The sequence below is a fragment of the Gasterosteus aculeatus genome, chromosome Y, assembly GCF_964276395.1.
Source record: "Gasterosteus aculeatus chromosome Y, fGasAcu3.hap1.1, whole genome shotgun sequence".
Lineage (NCBI taxonomy): Eukaryota > Metazoa > Chordata > Actinopteri > Perciformes > Gasterosteidae > Gasterosteus > Gasterosteus aculeatus.
In genome coordinates this window covers 21,008,085-21,021,404 of record NC_135709.1, presented here as the reverse complement: position 1 = coordinate 21,021,404, position 13,320 = coordinate 21,008,085, and the positions used below count along the sequence as shown (strand labels likewise).

General features: G+C 41.4%; 1 protein-coding gene across 2 annotated transcripts in view; it reads right to left on the bottom strand.

The window, feature by feature from the left end:
- Positions 1 to 2,412, bottom strand: part of LOC144391287 (repulsive guidance molecule A-like) — a 12,786-nt gene extending 10,374 nt beyond the window's left edge. Inside the window, exon 1 of one of the 2 annotated variants that reach the window (XM_078097913.1) lies at positions 1,886 to 2,412. Coding sequence is in view for 1 of the 2 variants with exons in the window: in XM_078097912.1 (XP_077954038.1) it covers positions 1,886 to 1,899 (14 nt within the window). In the remaining variant the exon portion in view is untranslated. The remainder of the gene's footprint in view (positions 1 to 1,885) is intronic. The other variant, XM_078097912.1, reaches the window with a different exon arrangement.
- Between the last annotated feature and the right edge of the window lie 10,908 nt (positions 2,413 to 13,320).

Genomic DNA, 13,320 nt, shown 5'->3' with positions numbered 1-13,320 from the left:
GCTGAACATCAGCTCCATCACCAAGAAGGCTCAGCAGAGGTTGTTCTTCCTGAGGCAGCTGAAGAAACTCAACCTGCCAAAGACGATGATGGTCCACTTCTACACGGCCATCATGGAGTCCATCCTCTGCTCCTCCATCACCGTCTGGTACGCTGCAGCCACAGCCAAGGACAAGAGCAGGCTTCAGCGTGTCCTCCGCTCTGCAGAGAGGGTGATCGGCTGCAATCTGCCGTCCCTGCAGGACTTGTTCGCTTCCAGGTCTCTGAAGCGAGCTAAAAAGATGGTAGCCGACCCCTCTCACCCCGGACATAAACTGTTTGTGCCCCTTCCATCTGGCAGGAGGCTGAGGTCCATCAGGACTAAGACCTCCCGCCACACCAACAGTTTCTTCCCGTCGGCAGTCGGGCTCATCAACAGAGCCGGTCCCCCACTGCCTGACTATAACACTCCACCGGTCACTCCCCTCCACACTGCACATGCCACTTTAACTGCAATTCATCACTTTGTCACTTGTCACTTTGTTACTTGTCTGTTACTTGTTTGTTAGTGCACTTTATGCTTAATATTTTTCTTTAACTTTTTAATATTTAAAATTTTTTAACTTTATTCCCTTGTTTTATACTAACCCATAGCCTTATTCTACTAACCCATTGCACTAGCATTTTATTCTACTTTATTACTTGTGCACTGCTGTCTTGTCTGTCTACTGTCACGCACTAACCGCCAAGACAAATTCCTTGTATGTTTGACATATTTTGGCTAATAAATGTTTCCTGATTCCTGATTCCTGAAGAGATATGGATTGTTGTCTTGTTGATAAATAATCTTTAGCCGATTACTTGTTTTTGAATGTCTTTTCATTTACAATAAGCTAATACTTAGTGGTCATGCATTTCTGACAACACAATAGTTAGGAATGAGATATTTAGAGATTCTTGTGCAAGACAGTGATCTTTTGTTTATTGATTACAACTTATTTTGACATCTACAATCCATTTATTCATTTAGCACCTGCACATTCCTTATTCTGTATGAAATATCAGATTTGAACTACAGTCTATTAATAGATTAGTCAATTGTCCACTATCTCGATGGCAAAAATGTCAACCACCCTGTGGTCTCAGCTTGGCAAATGCAAAGATTCACTAATATTCTCAATCAATGTCTTTGTGGTTTGGTCTTTTTGTTGGAGTATAGAAGCAATATGAATCCCTCATCTTGAGCTCTGACAAATTGTGATACCATTTCTGAACCATCTTCTGGAATTCTAATTGACTTAATAATTAAATCAATAGTGCAAGTAATGGTTCTCTGCAGCCTGCCGCCCCAATTCTCTTCACAAAGAGGCTCATTTGATCAACTTGACAGTTACAGCACCAATTTAAACCGAGGTGGCATTTCCTCTCTCTTTTCCCTTCAAGCGGTTGCTATCGGCTGTATTTTGTTCTTTGGACGATAGTTTTAGTGTTTGATCGATCAAGCAATTGTTTGATTGGTAATTCATTAAATGAGTTTTATTCAAAATAAAATATTTTTTAAATAGCATATGTTGCCACAGGGATTTCCAAAGACACCTCATGCAGATCTTGTGCTTCTCATGCTGTAAAGGTGACTGATAATTGAACAATAACACGTTCAGTTAATCCAGTGGATGTACTGTAATCACGTTTAATGGTGTGCTTTAAATCTATGTTATCACCAGTCACACTGCTTTTAAATGTTCATACACTGAATATAGTGTATTCCAAGTGCTTTTGGTGCAGCGATTCGTTGCCTCTTTATTGTTGAATTGTGCACTACACACGGAGACACCGTTTTAAAGCCTCACCCCGACAAGACGCCCTGATTATATTGGTTAAAATGATCAAACTAAAGGGAAACCAACCTTGGCGACTGCATGGGCTCTCCACGACTCTGGAGTCCTGCAGGAACCCGGAGGACAGCGAACAGGGGCGAGAGGAGGGGGGAGAGAGAGAGGGAGGGAGACGACTCCTAAGAAATCTCCCCCTTCAAAAAACGAATCGTCCGGTGTGTCCCTGTAATCCCAAATCAAACGCCCTCGGTTTCTCTCTAAGTGTTGAATCCGCAAATCTGTGCATGATGTCCACCGATCTTCTTCTCGGTGAAATTGAAGTGTTTTTTTTGTTTGTTTTCTCTTAAGTTGGGATTCATTTAAAAAAAAGAAGGAAAAAAAGACACTTCTCGCACCCGAAGGAAGACTCATATACCTTCCGCTATCGCGTAACTCATCTGACTATCGGTCGATCGGAAAGGTGGCATCCAAGTCCAATAATTGCCAGCCAATCTGCGCGTTGAATCCAAATTGTTAGTTATGCTCCACGTCAGGGAGAGAAAAAATAAAAAGCCCCGAGGGCGAAGCTGCTGCTGCAGCGTGCGGCCGATCTGCTGTCTGGATGTTGTGAAATGGCTCGCTAGAAAGTGTGAGAGAGACAATGATCACAAGACGTAATTTCAACGTTGAAATATGGTTGAAATCGGGTTGAAATGAGGTCTGAACGTCTAAGACCTCATTTCAACGTCTTTTCAACCGGCTAAAAATGAGATAAAACATCAACGTGCCAGAAAACGTCAATTTGTTGACAAATGTGTCATGTTGTAACGTAAGGTTGAAAGATAGACGATATTAACGTTACGATTTTCATAATAATTAATGAACTGGTCGGCGAAATTTGGTCTACGCGAAGACGTGATTTCAACGTATTTAATATTTCACTTAAAACGTCATAAATATGAAACTACGGACTGCGTGCTGTTAATAAGATGCGTTTAAGACATAATAATGCGGGCAGGTTCAAACATTACTTGTAAACACGTGACTCCGCTCACATCTGTAACGCGCATGCGCGAGTTCTTAGACGCCTGCAGAGCTCCGAGCGGACGAGGCGAAGTTACGGCAGCAGAGCGACATGAACGGGCTGATAGAACCACGACTACCGGCTCCACTACTCTGTAAGTACGGGAGTGTTTGGATGAAGCACACATGGAACTATAACCGGGTGTTTTACTTGTGCTGCCCACCCGATACGGGAAAGACGGCCCTTTTTGTTAAGCTAGTTAGCGTTAGCGCAGGTAGTTTGCTAGTTTGCTAGTTAGCATGCTAGCTTGGAGCATGCTAGCGTGCAGCATGATGACCTGGACCAAAAGTAAACATCCCAGAATATTTTTCGTGTGTTTGGTGTTACTAATGCGTTAGGTTGTTGCTGTACCCATACATGTTATTGCATTTCACATTGAGATACGTTTTTAAAGCAATGGGGGCTAAATACAGATTGCAAGGGTGAAGGGCTGAATTCAACAAGTTGTGTTCTGTAAACAAGAGGGACAACACATTGTAAGTTACTGCTGCTTAAAGCATGATACTGTGTAATATACCTGGACATGTTACTCCAGAAATACCATAAGTTGCAGATGAATTGTTATCTTGTTGATAATGTAATAAGTAAACAATCTATAAATTAGGGTTCTAACACACCTGCTGCTGTTATTATTACTAGTTTATTACTGTCATCATCAACCCAAATGACCAACTTTGCCTTTGTGCTTTCCCTCCTCACAGGTTTCTGCGGGTGGTGGTTGCATCTGATGGAGGTTAAGGAAGGAAGATCAGATGGACAAACATATCGCATCAGGCAGGAGGGAGGAGGGGGAACGGGTGGGACTTGAACTTTAGTCATTGAACTCAAGTTTCCAGCACTCTTATATAAGAGATTTGACCGGAGCTGTTTGAGAAATTATTTTTAAAACTGCTGAAAATACAGGAAGTGGGGAAGCTGAATTTCAATAGGTTTTCTAAAAAATACAGAAGTTGCAGGAGCTTAATTGGATTTTAAAAAGTACAGAAATAACAAAACCTGAGATGAATAAAAAGAGGTTTAAAATTGTAGTAATATTAGTAGTATTAGTTATAGTTGTAATTGTGGTATTAGTTGTACTAGCAGTAGAAGCAGCAATAGTAGGTTTAGTATCAATAGCAGTAGAAACAGTTGTAATACTAACACTATTAGCCATAGTAGTATTTGTAATAACATTAGTAGTAGTTGTAGTATTAATAGCAGTAGAACTACTAGTAGTATGGTAGTAGAAGTATCAGTTGTAGTACTAGTAATATTCGTAGTGGTTGTAGTATTTGAAAGAGCAATACGTATTGTCTGTCTATTTCTCCTCCCCTCTTTCTCCCTCTATCTCATCCTCACCACCCCTCCCTTCCTCACCCTCTCACCCTCCCTCCCTCTATCTACACCCCCCCACCCCACCCAATCCAATAGGTATGCCGTTGCCGTGGAAACTCACACACACACGCTGCAGTATCTCTGTGACTCACAGCGGCTCCTATGACCTGATTAGTGGAGTCACATGACGCAGCTATGCTTTCTGTCAACAGACCAATATGATAAAGACACTCGCCCCCCCTCCCCCCTCCACCCTGACCTCTACTCACTGTTAATCACTCACTCAGTCAGTCTGTCTATTTCTCCTCCTCTCTCTCTCCCTCTATCTCTTCATTACCACCCCTCCCTTCCTCACCCTCTCACCCTCCCTCCGTCTATCTACACCCCCCTACACCACCCAATCCAATAATTTTAAAATAAAAGCCCCATGGAGGGAATTTTTACTGTAATGTTTGTGATTAGGCCTATTAATTAAAAACGTCATAGTTTGAATAACAAACATTCTGTCTCCCAACCCCCCGTCACCCAATTCCATCATTACAAAATAAAAGCCTCAATGATTATCTGTACCTTAACCATGAAGCTCAGAATGAAGCGGTTTCGTTGCTCTTTCAATTACTACTACAACCACTATGAATATTACTAGTACTTCTAGTAGTACTACTACAACTGATACTTCTACCATACTACTAGTATTTCTACTGCTATTAATACTACAACTACTACTAATGTTATTACAAATACCACTATGGCTAATAGTGTTAGTATTACAGCTGTTTCTACTGCTATTGATACTAAACCTACTATTACTTCTTCTACTGCTAGAACTACGAATACCACAAATTAAAACTGTAACTAATAACACTACTAATATTACTACAAACAATTTAAAACCTCTTTTTATTCATTTTAGGTTTTGTTATTTCTGTCCTTTTTAAAATTCATTTAAGCTCCTGCAACTTCTGTATTTTATAGAAAATCTATTGAAATTCATCTTCCACACTTCCTGTGTTTTCAGCATTTCTTTAAAATAATTTCAGCTTTTCTAATGACTGTATTAACAGCAAGGTTTTAATATTCATTTCGGTATTTATTTTGCAATATCTCACATTCATTTCAGCTGTTTTCATTTCTACTTTTTCAGTAAATCTATTGAAATTCCTTTCATCTTCTCCCATTTCTGTATTTTCAGCAATTTCAAATTAATTTCATCTTTTCTAATATCTGTAATTTCAGTAGATGTATTCAAATTCCCTTCAACTTTCTGTATTTTCAGCTATTTTTAAATATTCATTTCAGCTTTCAGCTTTTTGCATTCCAACGCATTTTCAGCAGGAAATGCATTTTCTAGTTAAATTATACATTTATGTAAAATGTAAGAGCTCAAAAGATTACGGCAATTCATTTGATGATCATACCGTTTAATGTCTTTCCAATTTTAATCTTCAGACTTTCAGTATTTCTTTACCTTATTTGATAATGTTGTAATATAATAATGTGAGTATTTATGACATTTGATGACAGTTTCCAGTCATTTATAAACCAAAAAGTAAACCCCTTTAATGAGAAAATAATTGTGTTGAATCATAACCGCTGGTTACATCTTAAATAAAAGGAAGCACACTGAATTAGTTTTCCTCATAACAGCATCATAAGAGAATGCAAAGTAATTTAGCTTTAAAGGGATATTTTATATTTCTTCAGGAGGGGTTGTGTTACCAATAAAGGTTGCGATATATGTTTAGATTTCAGACATGAATGAGGTTACATTTTTTTAAATAAACTGTGTACTATACATACAAGCATTCAACTGCTGACATATCTGTGTCATAAAATACAGTACAGCTCATACAATGCTTGAAGGAGTTTTGTCTGTTCTGCCACGTTGGTTTTTAACAGGATTGCCAACAACTGCAGCAAATGCTAATGTCTACCTGCTGATTTTATCCTATTCTCATCATAATGAACACAGTGTGTGGAGACGGCGAGACAAATGATGAGCTCCGCTGCTAAACACAACACGTCTCAGGGAGAGACACAACATATCAAGCCAACATGTTGGGCAACCCCATTAGTGAATGAATAACTCATTTAGACACTGAATGATCAGAACAATTTATTGACCTGACGGGGTTAAAAAACAAATAAACAGAATGTTGGTGAGAAGCCATGATTCCATTAACATGCAGGAGTCGATACACGCATGCAAGACAACTGGGGCTTATCTTAATAAAACAGCTGCTTTTTTAATTTCCTGCCTCCGAAATTCTGTGCAAAAAGTGAAAGACTCAGTTTATGAACAGAAAATGAGATCATGTTTTTCTCCATACAGTGTGACACGCCTTTCCAGCTATTTCATTTAGGGTAATTTACAACTAATCAGTCTTAGAAATAATAAGCATTTTTGCAATCAAGCATTCATTTTTATATACTGTCATGAAAACAATGTGGGTTTTTTTGGTGCGTTTTACACAGAAAATGAAAATAGTTGCTCAAATATTAGAGTTGGAAATGGCATTTGTCACATTTATTCTTCAGACTACTGACTGTATATAGTGTTTGATTTGTCTATGTTAGTAAACCTTTTCTTCTCCCTCACAGCTCTATTAGCAGCTTTCAGTGAAGTATCATTCTAATAGAAATATTAAGGAATTCTCTATAACTTCCTATCAGAACCGTTGTTTCCACTCCGTTTCAACTCTTATCCATAAAATGACCCTCCACACTAACAGAAAGCATTAACCAGCAGCAAGCACTAACAAGCATAGACAAAATGTTGACTGATTTACAGTCTGCTATTTGTATCAAGGGCATTTTGTCAGCCAGTCAGAATTCTTCACATCTTTTTTGAGGCGGTTGAGCAACCAGAGTCCTGCAGTGTTGTCCTGTGTGCACAGCTGCAGGTCATGCCCTTCCTTTTGTCCCATCTTGTCACAATAGCTTCAGAGGAAAGTTTTTTGTCGTCTGCAGCGAAATTATCGGCTGCCCCGGAATCACTTTGCAGCCGTCACGCTCTGCTGATGGGGAGAAACGGGGATCGGGCTGATTCTTTGAGCTGCAGAACCTGATGCACGGACTGTTGCATCATATGAACACACTTTCAAAAACACCACACTGCTAAAATGTAATTCGACGCAATCTGAAATTGATTTCTAACCAGTAAATCTTCAGCGTTATACAACTCTTTGTCTGCAAGTTTTTCATCGTTTTATTTTAGCCCTGAGTGCTTCTACCCTACCTCCCTCCCTCAATTACTTAAACCAAACCCATTGACTGCCCCTACAACTCGCTCAACTCGCTCCATTTCACATTTTAATACGCTATTTCCTTTCAAATCTCCATTATTTCGAGCAAAGGTGATCTTTATTGCACTAGAAACTTTAGAGTCATTAATTCTGTTCTATTTCTGTGAAGTGAAGTATTTCCTTTGCAACGTAAAGTGGTATTTAAATAGTATTTATCTGTGTGAAGTGTTTCATTATTGAGCTTTGGAAATGTCAGGGCTTTGGGTTCAGATTGAAGAGCCCGCGGACGTCTAATTACACCACCCCGGGGCTAAATTATGCTGTTATTGATCCTAATATGTAAAATGATCCTGTAATTTCTCTGTCTCGTTTGTAGCAGCAGCAGCAGGTTAATTGGATCAGACCCTGTAAAGGGGAGGAAAAAAAAGGAAAACATTGGTGCTGAACGAGCTGTGAAGATATGACGTGTCAGGCCTCAGCTCGAGAATTGTGCCTCATGTGCAACGGTGTTATTTAGCAGTTGACTGGCCGTGGACCTGTACATTCCTCGTGGCTGTAACGGCCTCTGTTGTTTGGTCAGGTGTCTTTTATTGAAAAGTGGAATGGAGACGCAGGCTGTTTTTCAAACTGACGGCCCTCCACGGCGAGCGCCTCAAACTGCAGGGATCCACTGAAAAGTTGTGAGACAGGAGGAGACTCAAACCCCCCCTCGCCCTCCCAAAAAATTCCAATACCAGAGCCAAAATAACATCAGTGAGTCATAGTTGCCTCCTGGCCGCGTTGACTTTATCTCCTCTGTCTCAACACGCAGGCTGATCCTCTCACCAGTAACTTTAATTAAAGCTGGAGTAGGAGTCACCACATATTTAAACTCATCGTGATACGTCTGCATGACTGCACCGCTTGTGAGCGATGGCCAGCGTGCCCACATTGCGAAAAGATTTTTGACTTATGTGACTCAAAACTTTATTTAAATGAATACAACAACACAATATGGATGAAACAAAAATGATGCAAGCAAATGTTTTACAACCACCCCCTTTTCCGCCTGGCAGGAAAGTTACAAGAGCGAAAGTGAATGGTAGCTTTTCATGACTAATATAGGAAAAGTCGGAACAGTCTGTGTGCCTCTACTTGCCCATGTATTGTCTACATCTCCTTTCATTTGCGCCAATCAAAGCAAACCACAGCAGGCACATACCATTGGTCGATGAATTGACATGAAAAATGACATATTAGTTCAAATAGATTACCTTTCATGAAGGGACACCACGTGTCCCGACAGACACTTTCTGTAACTGATGCACATAAATCTCCTCAAACTTTGGCTGTAAGAAGAAGGAAGAAAGCGAAAGTATCTTAAAGGATTTTATTACCCATTGTCTGTTCAGAGTGGTGTGATATATTGTAGAGTGAATGACATTGTATAGACTTATACCATCAAAAAACCAAACAATACCTGTGCTGCTAGCAGACAGCGTGCACTGTTCTTGAAACATTGAGCTTACAAATTCGCTTGGCGGGTAGAAAACGCGCCCAAAGAGGCACACAGGTACAATTACCGAGAACATCCATGACAGGAAACTGTGATATCCTCGCCCATTGGTAGAAGGCACATACCATCAACCAATGGTATGTGCCTTCTAGAGGTTCATGGCACACTGGGAATAAAAGTAGCTCCACATTTAAAAAGGTGAGCAATAATGTTTCACCGTAGTCAGTATCACTGACTAATACTACTGAGTGATGCAAATTGAGCCTATTGGAGTTTCTTTCTCAAAGTGGGAGATATTGTAGTTGTCAGAATTGCAACTTGGAGGCTTTGTTCCACCATGAATATTTCTTATTTCATGTCTGAGCAGTATCACCGGAATGCAGCAGAAGCCCTTTAAATAATGCAGTTTCTCTGGAGAATGGGGGTTGTGAGTTTTGATTGGTGACTAAATTGTCTTAAATGTTACAGCATCCTTAAACGCACGTGCTTGTTCAATGATGATGTTGCTGTGTAGAAAACAACGGTACACAAAGTGATCACCTTAAAAAGCTTCGGCGAGGGACGCCTCTCACAACGCTCTAAACCAATCTCGTTCGTTCGGGGCTGAACGATCCAACACTCGAGGAACAGTCGACGTCACAGGATGAAAAATCACATTGGTGGTTGAGGCTGTTCGCAGTTTGGGCTGAGAAACGCACATTAGCTTTAGTAGCTATTATACTAGTTTACTTTACTAGTCATTATAACCTGCTAAACACATTTCATATGGACCACAGCAGGTGCAGCCGCCTTGTTGTTGAAACGTTTGACGTATATTAATGGGAATGTGCATGTTGTAAGCCTGTTGAATGGGAGAGGGGATGTGTGGGTGACTTACGGGTGCGCTAAAGCTCAACCTTGTTGCATTGATTTTCTTGTAACTGACTAAAAATGACCTCAAGTTGTCGGCTAAATCCGCAGGAAAGGAAGAAAAGGATTTTCACAAAGTAAAATGACTCCTTTGTCTCAGCAGAGTGTTTTGGGAGACTTTCCCAGATGGCTAACACATGTTCATTTGCTTTCCAGCTGCTATCAGTCTCTTTTTCACAGTAAGGTGATCAATGCTTGTGATCCCGGCTGCATCTTTGGAACAAATTCCACAGAATCAGCAGTTAAACACTCAGCATCTCTCGGCTGAGACACAACTTCACCACTTTTGGCAAGCACTGCAACAACCGGCACACAAGAGAATAAAACAGAGTGCGGGCCAGGCCAATGGGAACGTGAAAGAAAAAAACGAAATGTAGCCTTCGTTAAAGTGTGTTTCTTATATATTGGCTACTATCAGGAGAACTGGAAAGAGTGATCGGACAGTGCACCCTCCCCACTTTCCATTTATTCAATAAAATAAAACACTGAATTTCTGTCAGATTCCAAAGCCAAGAAAGCATCCTGCAGCTTTCCTCTGCACCCGTGAACCTTCTGTCACAAAGCAGCAGGCTGATAAAGAACAGAATCCCTGTTTTCACAGCGACAACTGTCAGCCTGTAGTTTTAACACAACGGAGGGGAAGCGTTCAATTTGAACCACACAAGCAAACTGCTCCAATAAAGCCGGAGAGGGGAGACGGAGACAGATGACAAAAGCATGAAGGATCTATAAAAAGAGAGGCAGGTTCCAGAGATGAGATACAGGCCTCACCGCGATCAACAGCGCCACTTACACCCATGCAGTTGGATTCTTGCTAGAGCGATTGATTTGACGTAAAACTGTAAGAACAATTGTTTCTTTAGTGAACAAATAAGAGCTTTGAGGCCGAGACTCAAACACCCTTCAGGTCCAAAAGATGATTGGAATCCAGATAAGTATCTTTTTAACTACCTCCACATGCTTCAGATGGCATGAATCCATTCCTGCTGCTCTCAGTCAGGCCCACAGGATTCTCTTGGTTGTGACATAAGCGTGCAGCTGTGATTGGACTTGATGGCTTGTGCTGTTCTTTGGTTGAAAAACCTGTTGGAAGCAACTGAGCGTACTTTGTGCCGTGCAGAGAGCTCGGCAATAAAACCCTTAACTTTTCAAGCTGGTTGAATTGTTTTCTGACGGGCTACTTTGTCCGCTAATAACGCCACGGATTATCTGCTGAACCGTTTCCCGTGTGCCATTTACCACGTCCTGTAATTATGCTTCGCTCTTTAAGCCCTGACGTCATTGCCGCTGATACTTTCACTGCTCCGCGGCGGGACGCACCTGTGTGGTGCGCTCAGGAATTCCACCGGCCAGTTTCGAACGCCGAGGGTCTCGGGAGGGCAAACGGAAGCAGAAACGTTTGAACGTGTCCCTCTGTGGTGGCAGAGTGTATCTGCTCTTCACCTAATCCTGGACACAAAGCCCGGCTTACCAGCACCTTTGTGTTCGTCAGGTAGGCAGGCTCGAGGAACAGGCCTTTGCACGCACGCGGCAGCAACGCGCCGACACCGAGAACATCTGCGGAGCCTGGTGGAATGAGGCGAGCACGCCGCGCACACAAACATGTACGTACGGTTTGCACATACCGCTGTTCCGTTGTGAGCGAACACTTGAGGTTACAATTTGGTTTGGTCTTTCAGGTAGGTTAAAAAAACAACAGAGAAGCTACAGGTTTCCTAATTTTCTCCTCCTTTTTACACCTCCTCATTTAATAGATACATTTTCAATCCGCTATATATTCCTCACACTATAGCTACTTTTCCGATATGGATTCAACAACCTCTCCCTTCTGTTTGACTTGGCTTTTAACTTGAACTTGATACAGCTCTGGAGGTGGCTTCTTTTTTTCAATGCAGCTCCCAAGTATAAAATGGCGTGGATCTTTTGATGATCCTCCATATATTGGGGACTATAGAGCAATCAAACTTGCCCCTTGTCTCGCGCTCATTCCGGCTCATTCTGGCTCATTTTGGCTCATTTATGCTCATTCCCATGAACCGTCCCATGCACAGAAATAAGTCTGGATTCGGCTGTTAGCGCTTTTACAACTGTGTTACATTTTGCGTCCAATAGCTTCCCATGAGGGACCCGGAAGTTCTATTTCCACAGTTTGGCTGCTACGAAAAAATGAGCTTTGAAGCCTCGCACTCTTCCTGGAGACTCGTTCCAGACTGGAGGCAATGGTGGTTTGGATTTAATAAAATCAATCATTAAACCAATCGTCGTCTGCTGTTTGCTGATTGCATGATTCCAGTTTATTTTGTGATAATTGAAAATAGCTCCAACTTGACAAACCGTGACAGTATAATGCTGCCTTCGCATTGATGCATCAGTGAAAATTCAAACTGTTTAATCTGTTACAATGGGTATTTGTCTACATAGTTATTCTTTTTTAAATATTTATAAAATGTCAGTTTTTTAATGACTTTTATAAAATAATTCTATATGGATGTGCAGGTACTAAAAATAAAAGAGCTGAGCAGTGTTGAAAAGAGAGCTTGTCCTTAAAAAATGTTCTTTGTGTGCTCCAAGCTTGCAGATGTGTCAATCTTTAAAAGCACCCAGGGATGTTCTTTCTGGAAGTTATGAGGTATTCAGAGCAGCTCCCACAGAGACAAAAAACATGCAGAGGAAGTTGCAGCAGCAGCTGCAGATTCACAGGATCAACGTCCTAACTTATCTAAATTTTTGATGGCAGATTTGATTAATCTACAATACGAATGAATATGAACGTCTACTAGAGCGACTGATAATCAAAAGTTATTTTCATGGGCTTAGTTGGGGGTTCGCTGTCTTGTCTTGATTTAAGAGTTAGGTAAGGAGCAGGCAGACACGAGTCTGACAGGATGGGGAGTCAGTTTCTGTCCTGGCTGAGGAATGCAAGGTCTGCGGGTCAACTAGAAGATTTACCAGCCAAAGGGGGGTTAGAGACACACCAACACTATTCAACATACACACTCTGTTTACGATGTTTACGTTAAGTCAGGAGTCTGGACATTGGATGTGACGGATCTTTAGATGCGGGAGGTGGAAGGTCCTCCTCTACGCCAGTTTAGGGCCAATAGAAATCTTTCCTTCTCTGTCTTTCAAGGGTTATAAAACATGATGTTCTTGCTGATGTGAGTTAGTTGTTCTTCCGGCCTGTGTGCTGCCTGAACTGCTCCTGCCTTTGCAAACGCAGCGCTGATACTTGACCTGTGATCTGACAAATAAATTTTCCAGAACGAGAGAAGTCATTCGGCTGAATTTTTGATAACCCCGACCAGGCTCCAAATCTTGAACACGTATTCTTACAATTTGGTGACCCTGACGTGATTTGCTGACCTGGACAAAGAAAGACGGGGACGTCCGTTTTCCGGACCGAGCTGAAAGGACCGGCGGCGTGGTTCAGCATTGACAACAGGCGCGCAAACAGAATCAGGTGAGCAGACAACCTTTTGTT